This window comes from Podarcis melisellensis (assembly GCF_964234715.1).
Source record: "Podarcis melisellensis genome assembly, chromosome: 12".
In the NCBI taxonomy this organism is placed as follows: domain Eukaryota; kingdom Metazoa; phylum Chordata; class Lepidosauria; order Squamata; family Lacertidae; genus Podarcis; species Podarcis melisellensis.
Window position 1 is genome coordinate 12676196 of NC_138544.1, and position 25831 is coordinate 12702026.

General features: G+C 42.4%; 1 protein-coding gene across 4 annotated transcripts in view; it reads left to right on the forward strand.

Annotated features, from left to right (window-relative positions):
- ULK4 (unc-51 like kinase 4) overlaps positions 1-25831 on the forward strand; it is a 174818-nt gene that overhangs the window by 25561 nt on the left and 123426 nt on the right. For all 4 annotated transcript variants that reach the window (XM_081882917.1, XM_081882916.1, XM_081882919.1 and 1 more), the window contains exons 18-23: positions 4567-4674; positions 9952-10035; positions 14466-14627; positions 18579-18761; positions 23238-23365; positions 25000-25133. In XM_081882917.1, the coding sequence (XP_081739043.1) occupies positions 4567-4674; positions 9952-10035; positions 14466-14627; positions 18579-18761; positions 23238-23365; positions 25000-25133 (799 nt within the window). The remainder of the gene's footprint in view (positions 1-4566; positions 4675-9951; positions 10036-14465; positions 14628-18578; positions 18762-23237; positions 23366-24999; positions 25134-25831) is intronic.

A 25831-nucleotide genomic window follows, 5' to 3' on the forward strand; every position in this document is an offset into this window, starting at 1 on the left:
AAAAGCGGGAAGGGAAAGGAGACCGTTGGAGGGAGTTCCGCATTCCAGACATTCCAGAGCCACCTTTCCCGCCGGCAGAGCCGATGGAAGTTGGAACAGCGCGGGCGCGCGCAGTTTCAAATCCCAGTGAAGGGCGGAAAAAGGAGGGAAAGAGCGCCAAGAGATGTTATCTCTGCCAACAGCCAGGGCACTTTGCCAGAGTTTGCCCACAAAGAAAGGAATGGCAAGGGATGGCAGGAGCTGTTGGGGGAAAGGAAGAGGAAGGCAAGGAGCAAGTAAAAGCCAACGCCTGGCTGCCACCGTTGGGGCACAGCAGCCAGGCCAAAGAGCAATGAAAGTGCCCATGCCAGAACCCCCCAGACCCGCTTTAGTGATAGAGGTGTTACTAGAACTGCCAAACGGACACCCACTAAAGGTCAAGGCGCTTTTGGATTCAGGCAGCTCCTGTAATTTCATGAGTAAGGAGTTTGCAGCTGAGCACCAGATACAGACTATCCCTTTAAGTAACCCCTTGCAGGTGACTACGATTGACGGCAGAGAGCTGTTGGGGGGAGAAGTTAGCCAACAGACTGTCCCGATGATAATGAGAGTGGCAAGGCACACCGAACAGATAGCGTTTAATGTGGCCATCCTGGGAGGAGCGCCCATCATTTTGGGGATGAGCTGGCTGGCGCTACACGATCCGCTAGTGGGCTGGCATCAGAGGGTGGTCTCCTTTGGGTCAGCGCATTGCCTAGAACACTGCAAGGAGGGGAAGGTTTCGGGAGGAGACAGAGTCACCCTAGCGGGGATGGAAGTGATGGACAAAGGGAAGGTGCCCCCGCAATACGCAGATCTGAGCAACGTATTCAGCGAAAGGGAAGCAGACAAACTGCCACCGCATAGACCCTTTGACTGTCAAATCAACCTACTCCCAGGGGCCCAACTCCCAGTAGGCAAGCTGTACGCCATGTCAGACAGGGAGATGCAGGAGCTGAGGGAGTTCATTGACAAAAACTTGAAGCGAGGTTTCATCAGAGAGTCCCGAGCGGTGGGGGGCAGCCCAGTGTTCTTTGTGGACAAAAAGAACACAGACAAACCGAGACTGGTGTGTGACTTCAGGGCCCTCAATGCAGTGTCGGAGCCCCTGGCTTTCCCTATGCCCCGAATTGATGACATTTTGACCAGAGTAAGGAAGGGAAAGATTTTTACAAAACTGGACCTGCGGGGGGCGTACAATCTGATACGCATAAGGAAGGGAGATGAATGGAAGACCACCATGTTTACCCCCTTGGGAGCCTTTGAATACCTCGTTATGCCCTTCGGTCTACAAGGGGGCTCCGCGTGTTTTCAAGCTTTTATAAACCACGTTCTGGGACCTTTGCTCTACAAGAATTGTGTGGCCTTTTTAGACGACGTGTTGGTGTATTCGGAAAATGAGGAACAGCATGTGAGGGACGTTCGAGAAGTGTTGGGCAGGCTGCAAGCCAACCAGCTGTGGGTGAAACTGGAGAAGTGCCAGTTTCATACCAAGGAGGTGGAATTCCTGGGGTACCGCTTGTCAGACAAGGGATTGGCCATGGATCCAGGCAAGGTCCAAGCGGTACTGGAATGGAAGACACCGAAGACCAAGAAGGACGTGCAAAGATTCTTGGGATTTGGGAACTTTTATCGGAAGTTCATCAAGAACTTTGCCCACTTGACGGCGCCCATCACCGACTGTCTCAGCAGCAAGAAGAAATTTGTTTGGACGGCAGAGGCGGATCGAGCCTTTGAAGAACTGAAAAGGGCTTTCGCCTCGGAAGAACAACTTCTGCATGTGGATTTACGAAAACCCATGAGAGTGGAAACAGATGCATCCGACCGGGCGGTAGGGGCGGTCCTTCTTCAACCGGGGAGGAGTGCGTCGGAGTGGAGACCGTGTGCCTTCTTCTCGCGGAAGCTGAATAAGTCCGAGAGGAATTACACGGTGTATGACAGGGAACTACTTGCCATTCACGAAGCATTCCGGAGGTGGAGACATTTATTAATTGGGGCACAACACAAGGTGCAAGTGTGCACCGACCACAAAAATTTAGAGTATTGGAGAACAGCTCGAGTGCTCAACCAACGACAAGTGAGATGGGCACAGGAATTCTCCAAATTTAACTTTGAGATTTGTTATGTGCCAGGCCCAGAAAACGTCAGGGCGGACGCGCTCTCACGCAAACCAGAATATTGGGAAGGGGAGGGGGTGATCGAAGAGAGACATGTCATCCCGGAGGACCGCTGGGTGTGTGGGGCGGCGATGGTGGGGCAACGAGAACTGGTGGAGGAAACGGAAAATGATGAATATGCCCAGGATAAGCTCAGAGGTCTCAGGGGGGAGGGCGAGAGCCCCGGAGGTTTTGAGGAAAGAAATGGGGCATTGTATTACAAAGGGGCACTGTATATACCCGAAGGTGAATTGAGGGGGAGAGTACTCAAGCAGTTGCATGATAGCCCCACGGCGGGACATTTTGGGCAACACAAGACCATGTGGTTGGTTACCAGGGAATTTTGGTGGCCTAAGGTGAGGGAAGATGTAAGGGAGTATGTAAGAGGGTGTGACCAATGTCAGCGAGCCAAAGGGGAAAGAAGGGCGCCGGCAGGGTTATTAGAACCTTTACCCACACCAGAACGGCCTTGGGAAGCGATATCAATAGATTTTATGACGGATCTGCCAAGGTCCAAGGGGAAAACAGCCATCATGGTAGTAGTAGACCTGTTAACTAAGATGTGCCACTTTGTAGCATGCTCACATGCAGTCACAGCGGAAGAAACGGCGAAGTTGTTTGTGGAACATATCTTTAGGTTGCACGGGGCTCCCTCGAGGGTGATCTCAGATCGAGGCAAACAATTTACTTCCAGGTTCTGGAGGAAGCTCATGAGCTTGTTACACGTGGAAGTCAATTTTTCAACTGCCCGGCACCCTGAAACCAACGGGCAGGCGGAAAGGGCAAATGGCATTCTTCAACAATATCTTAGGTGTTATGTCAATGACAGAGAGAACGATTGGGTCGAAAAGTTGGCGTTGGCAGAATTTGCCTACAATAATGCGGAGAATGTGTCCACAGGGATGAGTCCCTTTTTGGCTAATTACGGGTGTCACCCCAGGGCATTTCCAGGGGAAGGAGGGGAGAGATGGAGCGTCCCAGCGGCTGAACATTTTGTAGAAGAGATGGAAGCCATCCATCAGCAGCTCCAGCTCAACTTAGAAAGGGCTAAGGCACAATATAAGAAGCAGGCAGACAAGAACAGAAGGGAAGGTGAAACCATAAGGGTGGGGGATCAAGTGTGGTTGTCAACCCAAGGGTTGCCGTTCAAAGGGGGTTGTAAGAAACTGAGGCCCAGAAGATTGGGACCCTTTGAGGTGATTCAGCAGGTCAACCCGGTAGCTTTCAAACTCCGATTACCCAATCACATGAAATTGCACCCAGTGTTCCACAGGTCGTTACTGTCACCATACAGGGGAGGAGGTGAAGGGGAGCACGTCAGGGAACCAGCCTTGGAAGAGAGGGAACGCCGCAACCATGTAGCGGAAATCCTCGATTCCAGGTGGAAGGGAAATCAGGTGGAGTATTTAGTGGCGTGGGAAGGGGAACCGGAGTCAGAAAACACCTGGGTAAGTGCGCAGGAAGTCAATGACGAGGTTTTAACAGAAACGTTCCATCAAAGGTTCCCGAGGAAACCTCAGCCGATAGCAAGGTTTAGGAGGGAGTATTTCGGCACCACCGATGAGGAAGAGGAAATGGAAGGGTTCGCGGAGTCGGAGTTGGAAGAGGGAGTGGACTCTGATGACGAAGAGTACCTAGAGAGTAGGAACAGCAACAAGTGGAAGGAAGTGTTCGCGACGTCGGAAGATGAGGGAGGTTCTTTCAAGGGTTTTACCTCCTCACCGCCAGTAGGAGAGGAGACGGGAGGGGGTGAAGGGGGCCCTGGAGGGGAGGTGGATGTCAGGGAACTGACATCTAAAGCGCAGGAGGCGCAAAGGCTCACTGAGGGTGAGAGAGCAGTAGCAGCGGAAGAGGGAACCAGTAGAGGGCGAGCAAGAACTCCAAGGGAAAGTGAGTCGGAGGGATGGCTCAGAGACGCTTCAAGCGAAACCAGTGGGGAGGTCTCAGGACCTCCTATAGTGACACCCACACCTCGACGGAAACTGTCACGCCGAGAGGCCAGACGACGTGTTTCCGTTAAGGAGCTTTTATGTTGGAAACGTTTCCGAAAGCAGCCACTTTCGGATTCTACTAGTGATTGACGCAGCCATGCTGGAGGGGCTCCGTCACAGGCAGAGGTTTGAAAGCCTGATCAAACTCTGAGGGACTTGCATTTTACGCACAAGCAGCTCATCGTCCCATCACAGCATGTGTTCTCCTGTGTCGTCCCCCCCCCCCCGAAAAAAGCACTGGCTATGACAATCTGTGCCTTTGCAGAAAGGCATTCAGAAACTACCAGAGAACATTTATTTTGCCTTCTGTAGCCTTTACTTTCCTTCCTTTAAAGTTGCATAGTTATCATGCTTTTCCCTGCTGTATCCCATTTGTGCTAATAACGTATTCATTGTTCCAGGCAGTCACACTCTTAACGGAACTGATCAGAGAAAATTTCAGGAACAGCAAACTGAAACAGTGCCTTTTACCTACCCTTGGAGAACTGCTTTATCTTGTGGCCAACCAGGTAAATTAAACAGTTGTATAAAAATATCTTACATTTGCAAAAGTAAACAAACAAGTGAGCAGCTGGAAATAAACAGAGATAATAGAACTCTTGGAAGTATAGCTTGTTCTTCAGTTTATAGGAGATAAGCAAAATATGCTAATTTTAAGATACAGACATTTGTGTGAGAGTTGGGTTCTGAGTCATTACGCGCTTGCATGAAATCGTGTATAATCAGAGCATCCATTGAGAAAGCCTGCAAACACCTTGGTTTGGCTTACCCCCCCCCCCAATTCTGCACCTTTTTGTGACACTTGGTCACTTCCAGATTTGGTGTGATGCACATGTGTGTGGTTGCACACATATCAGACATGTCTAAAACAATCGCTTCCTGCATTTGCCTGTTTTTAAGTTTGCCTTGCATATCTCAAAAGTTTCATCTTGACGTGTCTTAAAAATAATTTTAACAGCTAGCCTTTTTATAGTGATTTTCAGCATCCTATAAATATGGCAAATACAAAAAATAGAGTTAAAACCCCACATTTTAGAGCAAACAGAGAATGTAACCAAAATTGTACATGTCCTACTCTTAAAGCACCTATAAATGGGCTTTTAAGCCCATTCTTAAAAGTAGAATTTTTGAATTATCCTATTAAAAATGCTATATAGAAAGATGACTGTTCTGACTTTTTAGGCTGTATTCCTTTGAAATGTTACAGGATTTGGTTTCTTAAAGGTTTAAATTACAGGAAACTCCCTATTTATGCAGGGAGTTGCATTCCAAGGCTCTGTGTGTTTTAAGTGAAATCACATATATTTGAAACACCATTGAAAAACCTGCAAACACCCTGTTCCACCTCCACCCCATTCTTGTTCCATCCCTTTTTGTGGCATTTTCAGGCCCTTTCCAGGTTCAGAATGATGTGTGTGGTCACGCACAAATTGGACACGCCTAAAGCAGTCACTGCTTGTAGCCTCTTGTAAGAGAGTTTTACGCCTTTCCCTAAAATTTCCAGAAAGTTACTTCTTATCCTAAAGTGCTGGGGTATACTTGTTACCAGTTTCCAGACAGGAGGTGGGTGAAGGAGAGTGGAAATTAGTCACAGTTAATATGGCTAGACCAATTAAAATACTTTATTAATTAATATTCCTTATACAGTACTGCTGTTGAGTCCTTCAAAAGTTTTCCTTGAGAGCCAGGCCCCATTTGGAAGTATTTACATGGAGTCTTTAAATTATGGTATGAATACAGATTCCTTGTGGTTTGGGTAATTTTTACATTGAACATTGTATTCATATAATAATTAACCTACTACAGTGGTACCTCGGGTTAAGTACTTAATTTGTTCTGGAGGTCCGTTCTTAACCTGACACTGTTCTTAACCTGAAGTACCACTTTAGCTAATGGGGCCTCCTGCTGGAGCACAATTTCTTTTCTCATCCTGAAGCAAAGTTCTTAACCTGAAGCACTATTTCTGGGTTAGCGGAGTCTGTAACCTGAAGCGTATGTAATCTGAAGCGTATGTAACCTAAGGTACCACTGTAATTTGACTGCCCTTACAGTGCAATGTTATGCATGTTTACTCAGAAGTAAATTCCACTGTGTTAAATGTGAGCTGGGCAGAGAAGAGACTGGGGGGAAAAATGAATGTTTTGTAAGACAAGGACAAAGGTCTTGGGAAAAGAGAGAAGGAACACAGTTATCTGTGTGCAAGTGGAGTAGACTTCCTCTTTCTCTCCTCTTCCCCCTTCAACCCCAAATGTGCCATCAAAATTCATCTTAAGGGTTGGTGACTCCCTCCAGAACAGATATGGGGACACACAAGGGAAAGATAAATCTCATTGCATGAGCAGAGGCCTGTTTGAATGACATTTGATTTCACTAAATTACAGTGAAGTTAAGAAGGATAACAACATTTACCCCCAGGTAACTTTCCTCATCTAGATTCTAGTACAGTACACCTAAGGCCAAATGCTAGGATGTCATCTGTCTTAGGAAGACATAACCCTGTCATAAAGCTGTTAAGTTTATGTCCAAATGTGGTGGTGGGTCTTAAAATAATTTTGATTCGGTATTCTTGGATTCCCTCCATGTATACTTAAGTTGCCTCTCCCTTTTATTTTCTTACAATTGTAGAACAAGAGGGAGTGTTTATTTACAGAGCCAGATAATAGTTATCAGTAGAGATGCATGGGTTTTTAGTTCCTGATTATAATAGAAATTGTTTTCCCTTAGATGGCTTCAGAATGGAAGTAAAGCCTAAAGAGACGTGGTGTCTGGTTCCCCAGGGGACTTATCTGTTAACTGTCATTTCTAGAAGTTCCTATATTAGTTTTCTAGTCAGTTCCTAAGGTCACTGGCTGAGGGCATTAAGCCTGAATAAAAATGAAGCAGTCATATGAACATAAGATAACTGCATTTACATTTTGAGCATACTTCCATTATGCTTTAAAAACTGAGAGGTTGTTCACCTCTCTAGCTTTGTTTCTATAATTGAAATAAAATACAGTGAAATATAGAAATAGAAAATATTTATCAAACAGTTTGGTTCATCTTTTGTCCAAGCTTTCAAGAGCATAGGAAAAACCATCTAATTATTTGTACAGCAGTTGTGTTAAAGTCCGTAGTCACCTTCACAAACTGTCTAATCCATTATGCAAGTTATGGTCTGTCGATGATCATGAAGGTGTGCTCATTCTTAAAGAGGTATGGCTATGGCATACATATTCCTAAATATGTTTTAGGAAGATCGTGTTTTTGGTCTGATTTTTTAAATCTATAGGATTACAGTTACAGCAAAAATACATTTGATTCATCTTCTTACAGTATCCAACATGAGCTGCTCACATATCCTGTTGTATTTCAGTAAAGAATAAAAGCAACCATTTTTTCTGAAATGCTTATGTTAAATAGATTCTTCCATCCCATATTTGTTTATATTGTATTGTTTCATTCAGCACCATTAAGTCTCAGATTTTCCATTTCCAGTAGTCTATTAAACGTATTCTGTCTTCTACACCATTGCAATCAATATATGTGCAGCTCATGCTTTTGATGAAATGTAAACCTGGTGTAAATTTTATCATGTGACTTTGGTGTGGTCGTTCAGGAACCTAGGACCCAAAGTAGGACTAAAATATTTCATTTTTGGCTTCCAGCTGCATATTATAGATGTAAGTAGTTGTAAGTAGATAGAAGACTGTGAATTAGTTGAGAGACAAATGGAGAAGATAAGATTTACCAGATGGAGGGGGATGCCATTCCTGATAGGAATGACTCCCCCTACTAGACACCGGCAGAGTCTTCAACTTGAAACATCCTCTCCAGAGTGGAATAGTCATTCCAACCCTGCCGACTGCAAGTGATGGTTGGGTCTTCATGTCTCTCTCTTTGTGTGGAGAGAACCGTTTGCTTGAGTGCTTGTTTTGTGTAGATTTTCCCTTTATCTAGTCCTCACCTTCATCCGGTTTGCTAGATCATCTTGCTGAGTTTTTCCACTGTGTTTTCCTGTTGGCTGCTCCCCCCCAAGCTTCTTCATTTCTACTTCATTCTCTTCATTTTTCTCTCCCCCACCCCCGGTTGTCTGGGGAAGGGAAGAGTGTAGGGGGCAGCTGGATTCTGACCCAACTGCCAGGGAGGCACAGGAGGAGTCCACAGAAACAATAGGGCCAGGAATTTGCATTTCCTGCCCTCTTTCGAAAAAGGCAGGAACGTCATTTTGTTTCAACAACTCAGCGTTTCTTCAGGAGGCCCCAACAGCTCGTAGAGAGGTGATCGCTGCACCTGTTTGTCTAGTGGCTTTCATGTTCTCTATGGTCTCTCCCTGCCTTGATTGGCTGCATTATTGCTGCACCTTCGGGTCCCAGCACCAATTAGGAGTTGGAGCAGCGACAGCAGTGTGCTCAGTCGCATTGATTTCCTGCCTTTGCGCTGCATCTGCATGCAAGATGACTTCGCCTTGGCAGGACAGCCTCTCTCCTCCCAACGGAGGAGGCCTATACATTTGGAGATCCTAGGCAAAGTGGCCTTTGGTGATTCTCCAGGTTATTCACCAGAACAGGCGGAGGTGAGTATAAGGCCTTCCTTAGTTCAGCAAATTTCCCAACATTGCCTTTATGGACAAAGGGGTTTATCTCTTCAGATATTAATGATTCCGTCAGGGGCTTTTTTTCACCCGGACCAGCTTGTTTCATCACCATAAGAGTAAATGCAAGCCTAAGCGGTCCACATGCAGGCATAGGGAAAAGAGGGGCTATTCACCAGATAAAGCTGGATGCTCCCCCTCTTTTCCCTCGCACCCGGGGTCCTAGGAGCCCTTTTTGGATGGCCCTCCCTTGCCACCCAAACAGGGTAAGATGTCTGTTCCTCCCACTCAGGCAGTAGTTCCACAGGAGAGGTCACACCTAATCCCTCCAAGCCTCAGGGTGCCACTGGGGCTTAGTGGGAGGCCTCTAGGGAACTGTCTGAATTGGGGTCTTCACAGTCGAACCCAGACAAGAAGAGGAAGTGACTGAGGTTAAGAACCAACCTAGGGTGTTCTCTGCTAAGGTTTTTATGCCTTTATTAAAAAGGCTTGTTGGGTGCTGCAATTGCCAAAGGAAGAGACAGCCCCCACTGAATCCCTTGAAAGTAACCAAAGCTTTTCAGGCAGCAGTAGCTAAGCCTGCCTCTGTTCCCTTCCCCAAGGCCTTTGAGGAACCTTGGGATGCAGAATGGAGAACCTCAACTAGAGCTTAGGCTCCTTGCAAACAGGGAAAGAAACATTATATTGTATCTTTCTAGATAGGTTTATGTATTGCCTCAAAGGTCCAGTGATTGATTTCAGAATTCATAGTTAATGAAGCTCTCACAACTGTCTTGTTTCTTTCTGTTGTTGTAGAACCCTTTAGAACTCTGATCTCTCTTGGATAGTCTTTGCAAACCGAAAAAGAGATACAAGTAATTGCCTTGGGGTAGGGCAGCGGGAAATATTAAGATATTAACCTGTCTATTCAGATGCTCAAAGTTTAAAAAAATATAAAAATGGTCCACGAGCTTCTTCTGCCTACATGTGACTGATCTGAAAATAAATATACCATTGATTGAAAAGGCTGGCAGAACTGTTGTTCATTTGTGACTAAAGTTGACATATTGAGCAAAACCAGTTCCTTATGCTTATGCAGTGACATAAGAGGCATCATTTAAAAACAGACAGGTTCATAGAGAATGTGTGCGTATAAAATTGCATTTCCCCCCATAAAGATTTAACATAATTTATACTGTTCACTTCATTTCTGGCCCTTCCACATCATTTACAGGAAGGGAAAAAGGAGCACCCCAGAGAATGCTGGGCCCTTCCTTCAGCTGCTTACACTGTGCTAATGAGGTGCCTTCGGGAAGGGGTAAGTTTCTTTTGTTGTTCTCAATAGAATTTCTCCATTGTAATAACCCTTTAGGCATTGTGTGAGGATTGTAGCCTGCAGCACTGCAGTGCCTTATCAACCAAGGATTGCTCGTGAATTTAAATAATCATAAGACCATGACCCACAGAAGAAGAAAGTGCAAAAGGGAGAGAAAGTGTTCTCCGATATGCTTAGCATTTATAAATCATCTTTTGATTTTGGAAATAAAATTAGCTGGTTAATTTTAAGTTACAGTATTTTTTAAAGGAAAGCTTTGACAACAAATACAATTTCTTAGTTTTATACTTGGCAAGTTTTATTCTTTTACTTGTTTTTCTAGACATTAGTTGATGAGCTTTTTATGTTCTCAGTTGTCATATCCTTAGAATGGCAATTTGGGTTGGGTTCAACTAATTTTGGTTTGCTGTTTTGTGTGTTTGGTTTGGGGACAATTTCCTCAATTTATAACCCAAGATTATATAAAATGGAAAACATTGGATTAAAGCCACAAAGAAGACTACATTTGCTATTTTCATGAGGCCAGCTGGCATTACTAATGCCCATGGCAAATGTGGAGGAGTGAAATGCTTATAGGAAGAAAAACATCAAGCAAAACATATTTCTTCTTCTTTGGCAATCACTGGTAGCCGAGTAAGATTGTCTTCCATGAACACAGTCTTAACAGTGAGTCTGTAAGTGACTGTGAAGGCCAATTCCACAGTTGGGACATAGGTTTCTGGATGGGAGTTGATCATGGTGAGGGTTTACCAAGTGTGCCTTCCTCTTAGTACAATTCTCCCTTTTGTCCTGAGATGGGCATCTTCAAAGTCCATGACACCTTTGGTAAAGGCTGTTCTTCAGTTGAAGAGCTCGCAGGCCCATGTTTCCTAATTTGGTGTTTATACTACATTTTTAAATGCCTTGAGAGAGTCTTTAAACTTCTTTATCATTTACATATTTGTGTGAATGAAAGATAATTTCCAGATAACAGGGAATGGTTGGATTATTCTGAATACAGTAGTACCTCGGGTTAAGTACTTAATTTGTTCCGGAGGTCCGTTCTTAACCTGAAGCACCACTTTAGCTAATGGGGCCTCCTGCTGCCGCCGTGCTGCCGGAGCACAATTTCTGTTGTCATCCTGAAGCAAAGTTCTTAACCTGAAGCACTATTTCTGGGTTAGCGGAGTCTGTAACCTGAAGCGTATGTAACCTGAGGTACCATTGTATCTGAACGGAGTCTTAAAACAGAAATCCAAAAGTAGAATTCCTCTGGAGTCTGTCATGGGCCCAGTTACTGTTAGAATGCCTTTTATTTTAAGGCTTTGAAGAAATAAGCAATAAAATTGAATCATTGGCTAGACGTTAGAAATAATCTAAAGATATATAACCGGGAAAAGGAGGCTTGACTTGAACGTCACTGTGAATGAAAAGGCTAACCTGTTCTGGCTCGATGGCCACATTAAGGATTTGCCACCTTTCTGAGAGTTGCATACTATCCAGAGCCCATTTCATATGTGAATACTCTCATATCAACACACTTCTATTCATGTGCATGCACACATTCAGCAGAAGGATAGGCAGACATTCAGCTTCCATCTACACACACAGCAGAAGAAAGGAACAGACAAGATCCTGCACACACAGGCACAGAATGTGTATGGGGAAACAGCCTCAGCAAACACACACACGTTCAACAGCATTTGTGCTCTTTAGGGCAGCACTAGGGTCTCCTGTTGTTCCAGCACTTCACTGGAGAAAAGAAACATAGGTCCTTTGTACCTTTGAAAAAGGCCCCCGTCTCCCTCTAGTGGCACCATTGTTAGGTATTGAACAGGCAGTGGCGTAGCGTGGGGGGTGCAGGGGGGGCGGCTGCACCGGGCGCAACATCTGGGGGTTAGGGTTAAGGAGCGCAAATCCACGGGTTAGGGGGCGCAAATTACTTGCCTTGCCCCGGGTGCTGACAACCCACCCTACGCCACTGTGAACAGGGAAACAGAAATAAATGTTTCATTTTTCCCAAAGAGCTTTTAAGAATGGCCCTATGCCAGAGTAAGTCCCATTGATCTCAGCAGGGCTGGCTTCTGAGTAGATTTGATTTGGATTGTACTGTAAATTGGTGAATGTGCAGCACAATGACAAACGAGATTTTTAAACGATGGCTGTGTGGGGACATGATAGACATTTATGAAATTATGCCTACCATGGTGAAACTGATTAGAAAACATTTCCTCCCTCTAGTCAAAGTCATTCAATGAAACTGATTGACAGTAGATTCAGAAGAGACAAAAATATGTTCTTTCACACAACACACAATTAAGATATGGAATACAAGGTGTGGTGATGACTACTAGTGTAAGTGGCTTTGGAAGTGAACTGTACAAAATGATGGCACCATCTTGCAACTGGAACTTCTCTGGAAGTACAGTGGTACCTCGGGTTACATACGCTTCAGGTTACATATGCTTCAGGTTACAGATTCTGCTAACCCAGAAAGAGTACCTCGGGTTAAGAACTTTGCTTCAGGATGAGAACAGAAATTGTGCAGCGGCTGTGCAGCGGCAGCAGGAGGCCCCATTAGCTAAAGTGGTGCTTCAGGTTAAGAACAGTTTCAGGTTAAGAACAGACCTCCAGAACGAATTAAGTTCTTAACCTGAGATACCACTGTATCTGTCTGGTCACTGTCAGAGAGGGCAAGATGGAGCTATGTCTGGTCCATTGGGGTTTTTTCTTCTGCTCCTATGGAGGGCAGTCTGGCAATGATGTGGAAGAAGTGAAGGCGCTGCCACTACCACTGCCCACCTGTCCTCCTCCCTGACTATGCCCACTGCCAATGTTGGACCTGAGTTTAGAATGCCATGATAGTTAGAGCTGGACTGCTGGCAGGATGAACAATTAGGTGGTGCCATGCCATTCCCTACAGCATTTAAGTTTCTTAGCTATCATGAGAAGCAGGTGGTCTGATTTTTCCCAGGGCTCTATTAGGTAAAGGTAAAATATGTGATTGTTTTGAACGATTTAACTTCTTCTTAACTAATAGGTGTTTAATATCTCCTGAATTTGATTATTAGTATTGAGTAACTATAATCTGATTAAAAAGTATGTTGAGCATTCTATTTAGTTGGTGTTTATGAACTATACAGGGCAGACGAAAGGTTTAAGGAAAGCTATATAATCATGTCTTACAGATTCATTTTTGTCAAGCAGGGTAGCTTATTTGCTCATGTTATGACAAAAGGAACCCTTCAGTTTAAGGGACCAAATATTAGTTTAGGTCAGTCTTCTTTTCCAGAAGCTAATTAAGCAGAAAATGGCACAATCTTCCTGCGTATACACTGTTTGATAATAGATCCCAGAGGGGCTTAAGAGAGCCTATCTCAGGTGGCAGCAAATTGAATTAGTCTGACAGCCTCATTGAGTTCATGAAACGCAGTGACAATCCATGGCCCTTTTCCAGCCAAGATGCTATGGTTATCTGGTCCAGGGCATGCTTCATCTTGTCGTTGGCTGCCATATGCAAACTAAAGAGAATCCTAAGGAATACATTTGACTGTACATAACCTAAATTACTGCCTTATGTTGCTGGAGATATATTATTTATAGTAACAATTGCTATCTGTTAATTTTTTACTTTGGTTTTGATCTGTTTTGAAAGTAGTTTTAATTTGTGCTGAATTAAAGCAAAATTAGAACCCCAAGTGATTTAATTATTACACTTTAAATAAAGATTCATAATATTAAGCACTTTCTCTTTCTCACTCCCCCCCCCCCCCATTTTTATTGGTGGTTATTGTTTCTCAACAATACAGTCATACTGGGAATGGCTCACAGCAATTTGTAGTGCTGTGTCATATAGTTAAAATAAATGCAGTCAGAACAAAACTAAAAGGGGTAAGCAGGTTTATAAAATAATTTATTTAATTAAAAATATATCTTCCTCCCTCTACTTTCCCACGAATAGCTCTAAGACTCCAGTGCCAAAGAGACATGGTCTGTCTTCATCCATTTGCATCCTTTTTGCTGGAATCTATGAGGCAAAGAAATGACAAAATAATCTTAGGACAGTTGTCAAAATTGTTTGGCAAAGCAATGCTAAAATGTCTGCTTTGCCCACTTGTTTTAGGATAATCCATTCCATCTTGTTGAAATGAGGACTTCTTTGTTAGGAACTGGTGTAGTAAACTAGAGTTGATGCTTCATTAACGGTTGATAAGTGGGAGTCATTTTACTGTAGAAATAACATGTGAAGCAAAGTGGCTTGAATCTGCCCTTATGGGAAAAATAGAAATAAATTATTATCCAGAGGTGGGGAAAATCATGCCCTAGGGATTTCCTACATGCAGTCCTTCCCTGTATCAGTCAGCAGTTGCTATAGTTTGAATTTAATTTTTACTTAGTGATAGTTAATTTTTTTAAAAATTCTCTCTTTCTAGGAAGAACGAGTTGTAAACCATATGGCAGCAAAGATTGTTGAAAATGTATGCTCCACCTTCTCTTCTTATGCTCAGGGATTTATTACTGGAGAAATTGGACCAATATTGTGGTATCTTTTTACGCATTCAACCATAGATTCTTTGAGAATAACTGCTGTTTCGGTAAGCAGATTTTATTCTTTAAAAATAAAGGTGTACAACATTCCTAATGTTTATGCTTCATTTCTTCTCATTTTTAAAACTAGGATAGGTTGGAAATATATTCTTTATGCTAAGGCAAAACTACCTTTGGATGCAACTCATACTCATTTTGAAGAAAATGGGTGGTTATTTAATTGACTCAACCAAAAAAAATTCTTCCAAGCTGTCTCTCATCTTCCTTATGGTTGAAATATACATAGTAGGGCATATTACTATTGTCTTGGCATTTGGCTTTTTGCTCTACTATTCCTAATTTCAAAATGAATTCCTGCTTTGCAGAGGATTAGATGGACTAGATGATCCTCATGGTCCCTTCCAACTCTACAAGTCTGTGATTCTGTGTAATTGTTTTTATTTTAAATCAAAGTCACGCTTTTGCTGAAGTCTTTACTTGATTTCCCAGGAACTGCTCCTGCTCAGCTTAAAAGATTTAAGATCTGATTGTCCTTTTTTCCTTTCCCCCCACCCAGGCCCCTGAGATGAAATGGTTAATTTATTGATTAAAATTAGTTTGTAGAAAAGTAGAGCTTCCTTAATGTAAATAGCATAATCCTGGTTCTGTTCATCAAGCTCTTCAGTCTATATTCTTTATAGTATATTTGATTCCTTGCTTTTATAGCAAAAATGTCTTAACCTATCAGAAGCTAAAGTACAGTTTAGAAGTAGGGTTCAAGATACAGAACTGCAAAATCATTTTGATACGATTAGAAATCCTCAGCTTTCACCTTTGTTCTCCTGCATTAAGCAACATTATTTTGAAAAATAGCCTGCAGGCCTGGGCACAGAGGTAGGGTACTCATTTTTTAATAGTCCTGTGTTTTCAGACAAATGTCATATATTTGCAACAACGGGTAGAAGGGAATGTTCCCTACTGAACTTTGCAGGACAGTGGCGAAGAACTGCTCCATCATTTGTTGAAGGATCAGCTGTGTAATAAACATCTTAAGGTTCTTCTAGGTTCTCTTCTCAAAAATGGTTTTCAACATTGTGCCGCTTGTAAAATGAAAGTGTAGCCCAAAGTATATATTTTGTTGGTCCAGACCAACTTGTGCATTTTTGTTCGTGCTGTTTCTTTGGCATGGCTTATTGTAAATAGCAACTAAAATGGAGTCTGAATTTGAGGTTTTATTTTCTACCCCTTTTCAAAGTAATTTGTTTTTATTAAAATATGCTAAAAGTAAAAATGAGTTACTTCTGATGTTTCCCCCCCGTTTACTTTATTGCACCTGGATAGCTAAATAAAAACCTTACGTTTTCAATATGCATTTTAGAATTACAAAGTTGAAAATCTCATTTTAATTTTATTTGAACAGAAAATTAGGGGCATTATCACTGGAATTATCCTTGTTTTTAATGCAATAAGAAAAGTTAAGGTACCACTTTTTCAGGTCAAACTGAATATGCTGTATGCTGATTTGAAACCTCCTCATAAACTAATGCCATTTTCTGCATTTAGGCTACAGTGTTTTTGTATAATACTGTTTTCCCATAGGGCTTGCATTGTAGTTTTCTATCCCTCCCCCCCCCAAAAATTAAATTAAGTTATGACATTTTTATGTAATATTTTGAGAGGTTTCCCCTGATAGCTTTGGCAAGTTTACTTGGAGAAAGTAGACACTGTGTTTTCTTAGAGCAATGTTTATATTAAAAGAATCATGCTGGTGGTGTTATTATTTCTTAAATCAATAATAAAAATGTATTTAGGAAAGTCTTTATGCCAGAAGTACTAGGTATGTAGCCTGTGGGTTGAATAGCAAATATCACTGCCCTCTGCAGTCTTATCTGTCATGGTTGATAATCCAGAACTATGTCACAACATTTTCTGTTTGCTTTGCAGTGTAACCTGCCTCAGGTATGTGTCACAGACATACCTTCTAACAAGACTGAATCTTTCATCATCTTGCTAGTGTCAAAATCCAAAATTATTCTATCAAATTTTAGAATCATTACAAGATGGATTGTTATGATTTGCCTCTAAATAAGTAGCATATGTTTGCCCTTGTTAGTCGAAATCTGTTTGAACCTATAATCCTTTAAGTCTTTTTAATAGCTCCCCCTATGCAAGCTTAAAGCTACTGAAATGTGGGCTAATTCAGTCTTGAAGGGAAGCTCATGGTTTGTCAACTCACTAAAAATATAATAGTCTTCTACATGTACATATGTGCAGTTGAGTTGAAGAGCTGTCAGTAGATCCAAGTGGGTGGTCTTATGCAAAATATTAATGTAGAAATGGTCTGTGGCTTACTATTTTTTATTTCTTATTATTTTTGTTACTGTTGAACGTCACTAAGTTTCCAAAAGAAATACAATTTCATACAAACTTTAATCTAAAATAGGATCCCAAACAATGTTGCCAAGATTTCAGATGGAACTCCTCTACCAACCCTTTCAATTCTGACTGGGAGCCACCAAAGCATTTTACAGCAGCCTCTGTTTCACCATACAACAAGATTTTCTTCTTAAAATTGAATAGGCATACTGTATATGTCTATGTCCAATGTGGAAGAGCAACAGGAGCTCGCTCCGTCGCAGGGATTCGAACCGCGACCTTCCGATCGGCAAGCCCAAGAGGCTCAGTGGTTTAGACCACAGTGCCCCAGCTTCTGCCAACTTAGCCGTTCAAAAGCATGCCAGTGCAAGTAGATAAATAGGTACTGCTGCGACGGGAAGGCAAACGGCGTGTCTGTGCGCTCTGGTTTCCATCACAGGGTCCCGTTGTGCCAGAAGTGGTTTATTCCTGCTGGCCATGTGACCCAGAAAGCTGTCTGTGGACAAACGCCAGCTCCCTTGGCCTGAAAGTGAGATGGAGACCGCAACCCCCTAGGTCGCCTTTGACTGGACTTAACTGTCCAGGGGTCCTTTATCTTTTACCTTACCAATATGGAACCTTATTTAAAGGAAAGGTATAAGCAACACAGGTCAAGTAACAGATATAAACAACCAAGGGATGCTTAAGTAGTTAAAGAAAGGAGACTGTTCCCATTGCTTTGCTGGAACAAGGCTTAATTATATCCAGCCTGATTTCTTTTAAACCTGGGTTTCTGGTGTTACAGGATGAAGAGAAACAGAAGGCAGCTCTGGTGATAGGCTGCCTCCCAATGTCAGGAACTGCCATGGTGAAATAAGTAGAAGACAGTTAGGTTGCGCCAGCGCCGGAAGAGGAAAAAACTTAAACAGATAGCAGAGTTCCCCCACAAAAGACCAGACGCAATTGTACTTCATCCAGCAGAGCTTTACTGCTACTGAAGGCAAATGAGCATAATGGTCACAAATCCAATACATTCAGGATTGGCACCGTCCATAAGAAAATCCAGTTGCAGCACTTACAATAACTTACAATAAGTCTAAACCTTAGCACTAAGCATCCTATGTATGGAACACCACACCAGAAGGAAGAGAGATAGAAAGAGAAAGTAAAACCCAGGCTCCTTCTGGCCTATATTTATAGTCAGCATGACTTGAATTGGAAGAGGTAAGAGAAACAGATCAAGCCATCTGTACACTCAGCTTCTCTGAAGGTATAACCCAAACAGTCATGAAGCTTCTTTCATGCAGAGAAGCTTCCAGAAACTTCCAGAAACCTCTTGAATGAATTAGAATTGGAAAGATCTCTACACATCAGATCAGTACTTTCTGTACTAAGAAATGCAAACCGACAAGTTAAACAATGATTTGTTTTGTATTTCAATACACTGTTTAACATGTTAAAATTAAACATAGATTTTTGAAGAAAGCAAATGCCAAGTTAGGAAACAGTGTTGTTTCACTACTGAAACCTCAGAGCTGCTTTGAGGGTTCTTAAGACTATAAATTAGCCTATAAGTTTAATTAAAAGAAAAAAATATTGCTCCAAAGTATGTATTTACATTTATTAAACTAAAAACATTCAACAGAGTTTTTTGTTTTATACAGGCGTTATGCAAAATTACTCGCCACTCACCTAGTGTTTTCCAAAGTGTGATTGAAAAGGTGGGATTACCAGCAGTGATACATTCACTTGCAACTGGAATATGCAAAGTTCAACAGCACATGATGACTATGTTCTCTGCTATGTTGTCATGTGGAATCCATTTGCAAAGGCTGGTTCAGGAAAAGGTTTGTTTTAAACATTTTCTTGTGTTTACAAATATTTTTGATAAACTTTTTTTATTGACTGTTACTGTGTGCTGTACTAGATTTTAAAGACATCTCTATAAACCGTCTATAAATTTTACAGTAGCCAGTTCATATTTTAGTTTTAAATAAACAGGCATAAGTGACCTTTCCATTAAAGCGATCTTCAAAAAATTATCATACAAGAAAAACAAAAAAATCGTAAAATAGTGGCACTGCAAACATAAACAGCAGGGGTCAAAAAAAAGTAAGAGAGGTGTGTTTTGCTTGCCTCCTCCCTGCCCTAGATGCCTGGTGATACGTGGGGTATATTGCTGTTTTTCACCACCCTTGAGAATGTTTCTCTATGGAATCAAATAAATTATGAGAGAGAATAAAAACAAAAGAAGTTTTCCTGCCCTGCATCTGATATTATTAGATATGAAGGGGGGCTACCACAGCGAAGGAACTGTGCTCAGTTTCCACAGTCTACCTTGTAGTCAGTCTCATAAGCAGACAGGCAGGTATGTGGTTTCAGAAACCCCTTATTGGAGAGCAACAAGAAAGGTGTTCTCATCAGAGGAAAGTTGCTGTAGCTGGTTTAAAAAACCAGATTGATTCAGGGAGGTCTATCTTAGCCATTGAGCTGTATGAGTTCCCCTCCACACACTTTCCACTGGTATCACGGTTCATGTAGTTGTGTTGTGTTGTGTTGTGTTTGTGTAGTTCTGCTCCAGTGTAACGTAAAAAAGTAACGTAAAAAAGAAAGCACTGGTGAAATTGACAGGGATTTCCTCCTTCTCTAGAGAAGTCCAGGGAAGCCTAGTGAAACCTTAACTAGTATTGCCAGGTTTGAAGGACTGCATGTTAGCTGCCATTGTCACCTTACTAAAGTTATTGAAATGTTGCTTGTGTGATATTGCTGTGCACCGCTGTGTTGGTCTGCATGCCTGCCTAGAAAGAGAAACAAAGTTCCAGCCATATGTATTTTCCACTTGTGAGGCTCCGGCAGCACTCACTTTGCTATTCTTAGACCATTTTTATGATTGAGACGTTAAATGAACTTCCTAGGCTTTTCTAAAGTTTGCTCACTCCCCACTTAACCGTTTTGGGAGCGGTTTTCTCCCTTTGAGGGGCTAAATTTTTAGGACTTGCATACGTCTGCATGCATACCTTGTGGTTGCCTCTAACATGCAGCATCCTCCCTCTTTCTCTAAGCTCCCATTTTGGCTCCAATCCTGTCACCCCATCCCCCCTTTTGCTTCTTGGCATCAGCCTCTTCACTGCTTTGGCCTCCAGAAGAAAGTGCCTTTTGCTGCTATTCATAAGATTTTCAGCAGCTCTTCCTGGAGGATTGATGGCTTATGGATTCTCCAAATCAGTTTGGAAGGGTTTGCTAGGAGGAGGGTACAATTGGCCATGTCCTGAGCTCCAGAGGACATTGTTGGGCTTTTTCCCACACTGCTTACCCCTTCACCTTTCTGCACAAATAAATACCTGCATATGCAGACTTATTTTTTCCAGTTTTGCTGTTGGGACCTCATATTCTCCTTTCCTTTCCTTTCCTTTCTTAAATAACATACTTTCCCCAAGCCAGGGTGCTAATGTTCTACCTACATAAATATCAACATACACACTGAACTTCACTAATAGAAGGAATAATAACTGAAATAAGGTGAATATAAAATAATGAAGCAGAGAATTTGACATGATTTCTTTTCCAAGTCCCAAGAGGTAGAACTAACCTATACTTGAATTGCTGCTGAAATTCAATAAATTCAATGAGCTGTAGTATGCCTTCCCAGGCATCCAAAAGAAAAAAAAGAGTGCAACAATTGCAACTAAAGTTGTACTGCGATTATGCTATCCTTAGGCCAATTTGTAAGTGAAATACGCAGAAAAAACTTTTTAGTAAACTGGACTCTTCTTCTTAACCATACAAAAAACCCCACAGTTATCAGTCCATGAAAATGGTTGTAATCTCTGTAATTATTTGATTAGATGTTGGTAAATGGTTTTTGTTTTTGAGTAGCTTTGTTTTTTTATTTTAGAAAATATTTATTTTGGGAGTTTTTCAATAACAAAGAATAGTTTACTCTGCATACAAAAACTTTGGCCTAAAGTGGGTAGTTTGGGGAGAATTTAAAAAGTTTAGGGAAACTATACTTACACTCTTATTTATAGCATTTAAAAGTCTCACTATTATAAAGATCTCAGGAGTAATGGAATACAAGAGATTTCAGGGTAATTGCATACTGAGATAATAGAAGTTTCCAATGCAAAAGACCACTGTATATCCTTGGCATAATTAGTATATATTTATTTGAAATCTACCACTTTGTAGTTTGGTGGGGGGCAGGAAATCTGAATAATGGCCATAATTTTCTTTCTACTTTGTATACATTGTAAATATGCAGATCATAAAATATACTTTGAGGTTTGTTTGGACCCAGTTATTGGGTCTTCAGCTAGTCAGGTGACAGGAAGGAGGGCATGATTCACTCAGGCTTCCTGTTTCTATGCTTGGTCTGTCTGATTCCATACATCCCACACATTACTTTCTCTGACCATGTTTGTGGCGAGGCACATGCAGAAACTGCATGGCACAGACATGCCACATTCTTACCTTTGAAGGTCCTTCTACCCAGTTTTTCACAGTGAACCTGTCAGGCTGCCAGAAAAGCCCCTCCATCTGTTGTCTGACACTGTAAGCAGAACCAGGCACAGTGCTTGCAGTAATTAACTTTATTGCTCAGTAATCAAGGAGTCAGCATACAGCACATCCATCAGATAAGCAAGGCAGTTGCAGAAGCTAAAGTTCTCTTCCTCTCCCTCCCTTATTTATACCTCCCTCCTTGCATTTTTTCACTGTGTCTCAGCTTTTCTTAATTGTTCATGCCTTTTCTCGACCCTTCTTTCCTGAATCAGGACTGTGTTGCAGAGCAGGAGACAGCCCCTGCTCCTTTATCAGCACCTGTGGCTACCTCAAGCCTCTCCCCTTCACTCTCACTCTCTATTGATGATTCCTCCCTGTCCCACCAGTCTGAACCTGGTTCAAAGTCCCCTTCCACCTCACGTACCTCCTGGACTACTGGCTGCCACCACTCTTCCTCGTCCAGCCAGTCCCTGAAAAAACCCCTCAGCCCCCCAGGCCATTCATCAGGATCTCCCAATTCTTGAATCATCAGTGGGGAGAGGGATCTGTGTGCAGAAGGAAAATAGAAAGTCAGCTTTTGCCTGTCCCCACCCCCGCTTCCATGGGAGGCTATAATTTTAGAAATTTAATTAAATAAATCCCTTCAGAGTCATTATAGAACATCTAGTTTAGTGCATTACGAATTGGAGGCAAGGGACCAAGTCTCTTCCTGTGCTTTGGAATTGCTACCTATAGTTCAGACTGCAAAAAGTCATTTGTAGAGCGTATTAAAATACCACCCAATTATATTTTTTAAACAACACATTTATTGATATAATTACCAGCCCCTTTTCCTCCTGTATTGCTTCTGTATGTTATAGTTTGAGAGTTCCAATGACCTCTGTGTTACATTAAAGATAATGACAAGTCTGTGGCCTGCTGTTTAATTTACCTGCCAGCCTACATAGTATGCCACACAGTGACTGTACATCTTTTCATATTTCTGTATAAAGGCATACCTCCAGCCTAACAATCCAAAGTCACATGGGATAGCTAAGGATTTTCTTCGCTTTATCACTATTGTTTGCTTACGGGATCTTTGGGGATGTGAATTTTGAAAAATACAATTTACAAAACAGAAATTTATCTCAAAAAAAGTAATTCATCCCCTTATAATCCGAAACACTGCCAATAAAGTTTTTTTTATCTTACAACACATTTGCAAAAAATCAATATCTTCAGTTCTATAAACTAAGGAGTTGCCAACTTGGTCTTCTAAACTGCCCTTAATTTTAATGCTGGAATTGCACCTTTTTATTTGTGCATTCATTTGCTGTGTTCACCCTTGTGTCTATTCACTACATTGCATTTAGCAGAAGAGGAATTTGATGTTATCTGTTAGTTTTCATAAGATTGTGTATGCAGTTTCCATGAAAGACACAACTTCATGGAAAGTGTTTGCATTACAGTTTGTGATGTCAGAAAAAGAAGTGTGGAAAACAATTTGAAGGGAAATCATAGCCTCCTACCTGTGGGTTGTGCGGACTAAAACTGGTGATGTCTATAAGGTGGACCACGCCAGGGCAGGCATCTGCAGATACCATGAAGGAGACTGAATAACCCCACCCCCACCCTCCAAAATGATGGTAAACTGATACTGACTAACAAACATCATAACTTTTATCTCATAATTTCTTTCTGTAGTTTTGACTTGGGGAAAAATATCATTAGTAATGCACTGTTTTAATTTAAAATGATAGGGAGAGGGGAAGAGTCAAATTATATGTATTCTTCTCATTGAAACTGTGTTTCTCTCCCTCCCCCCCCCCCAACTTTCCAACCAGGACCTTGTGACTACAGTTATTCGAATGTTTGAAAGTCCTTCTGCCTCCATTCGAGCAAAGGCTTTTCTAGTATTGTTACAAGTTTTGATTAATAATAAAGAGATGCTTCTTCTGAGCTGCCAAGCGAGGTAAAGTGATGCTCTAAGCTATTATTGGACCGAAAGGTGTCTGCAGTTAAAATTTTACTCTGGGAATTGTATCACGTTTCTATCAACAAACTTGTTACCTTCCAATGCTTGCGGCATGGTTGCTTATCTGGTGGATTACAAGGCAGACCTATGAATTCACTAGTACCGAGTGAGCAGCCTCTGATTGATCAGAACAAAGGAGAAACCTTTATAGACATGCGAAAGACTGCCAAGCTACTCTGAGCAAGTCAGAAATTGAGCTGTGAAGTGTTGATACGGCTCTTGCATGGCCCAAGAAAATTGGAAGCTCATTTTGAATCTCACTACCTGATATTTGACAATGGAAAACTTAATACAGTTACTGGCAGCTTGTTGGTCTGGGCAGGGGGAGCTGCAATATTGAATCTCCCGGCAGCACCGTCACTGCTGCTTACTGGTAGGGACAAGGTAGCAATGGTGTTAGGGTTGTGAGGCAGCAACAGCAGACCGAATTTGGTGCTGTTGTGCCCATACAGCCTAACCTCATCACTGCCTTGCCTCTCCCCTTGCTAGTAAGTGGCAGCAGTCAATGGCGGAGCTTCATGCTCTGGCACCGGGGGCAGAGAGCAGGCGGGGAGGTGGCTGGTGCGCGTCCCTGGGGTGTGGTGCACATCCCAGGGGCATGGTGCACTGTCCATGGGCATGGCACACATCCCGGGGCATGGCGCATCACCCGCAGGGGTGTGGCACCCAGCACTGGGGGAGGGGGAGCTGCAGTGGCACCCCACCGGGATCATGGGGGCGGTGCGCTCCCCCCGCCCTCTCTTCTTTTGCCAGTTGCAGCAGTGCTGCTCTCTGGGGGCTATCGTTGCAGCTACACCCTGCCATGCAAGCCACTTTGAACATACTTTCTGTTGCTTCTTTGTCCTTTTCTTACGATATACTTGCCTTGCCCTAGCTGGTTACTAGCTTCTAATTTCTCTCCATCTAATTTCTCTCCATCCTAAGGTTTGGTGCTATTATCAGGCTTGCTTATTTCTTTTGCGCTACTGTTGGCTTTTTAGATGTGTGAGTCATCATACGTATAGCCGAAGCATTTTCAAATGTGAAGCATTCAAAAAAACCAGTAAAACTTAAAATATATATTCTCTTTGCTATGCATTCTGTTTCACCATTGCCTAAGGGTCTATTGAAGTGATTCTCTTCCTGAATGAATAGCAATCACAGTGGAGTTTTTTTTTAGATGCTAAGGAATTACTCACCCAATTAAAGCCTGTAAGATTTAGTATTACTTTCTGTGGAATGAAGAAATTATAAATTAACTTGTTAAAGAAGGACTTTTATTCCTCTTCAGTCTAAAATAAAATGTGAAAACAAGTTATTACAATTACATGCAATGAAGGTTCACTTATGTAGAATAGATTTTAAGAGCTTATATGCCATGCTGCAATCCTATACCCACTCTCATGGCAGCCTTCACCAACCCACTGCCCTCTAGATGTTTTGGGTAGCAATTCCCATCAGCTTCAGCCAACATGGCCAAAACATCTGGAGGGCTCCAGAAAGGGGTATGCTGCCTTATGGAAATTCTTGTAGCGATCTTTCGAGAGAAGTATCATTGTTTTGTTATATAAGATGAATTTCTATGTGTGTAGATTGGTGATGTACATTGAAAGAGACAGCAGAAAGGCCATGCCAGGAAAAGAGCAGCAAAGCGGCAATGAATACCTGTCAAAATGCCTGGATCTTCTCATCTATCACATTGTGCAGGAGCTGCCACAAATTCTAGGTAAATTGTGCTGCCTCGCTATAAAAGGAGGTAGAGGTCCCTTTTGCTCTTTTCTTGTGAAGCACCGTAGAGGATTAATGACAAAAGCAAACACAGTTCTTGCCTCAAGATGCTGACATTCCAAAAGCAGTAATGGCATGAGTTGCAGTAGGAAAGATAACATGCTGTAATGGGAGAAGTATTAGAGGGCTACAGTTGTGGTCCTGTGGTAATAGGAATGAAGTTGCTGGATTGCATTCCACCATTATAATTGGAAATGGTGGAGAAAGGGCTTTACAGTTTCTTGGGGAGCTTCCAGCACTGCGGCCGCTCCCTCCACGCCCACATTTAGAGTGGAACTACAACATCAGCTTCGACATCCATGATCCCAGCATCTTTCTTTGAAGGTGGCCCGGAAACTACAATTAATCCAGAATGTGGCAGCTAGACTGGTGACTGGGAGTGACCACCGAGACCATATAACACTGGTCCTGAAAGACCTACATTGGCTCCCCGTACGTTTCCAAGGACAAGTCAAAGTGCTGGTGGTGACCTTTAAAGCCCTAAACGGCCTCAGCCCAGTATACCTGAAGGAGCGTCTCCACCCCCATCGCTCAGCCCAGACACTGAAGTCCAGCTCCAAGGGCCTTCTGACGGTTCCCTTCCTACAAGAAGTGAGGTTACAGGGAACCAGGCAGAGGGCCTTCTTGGTAGTGGAG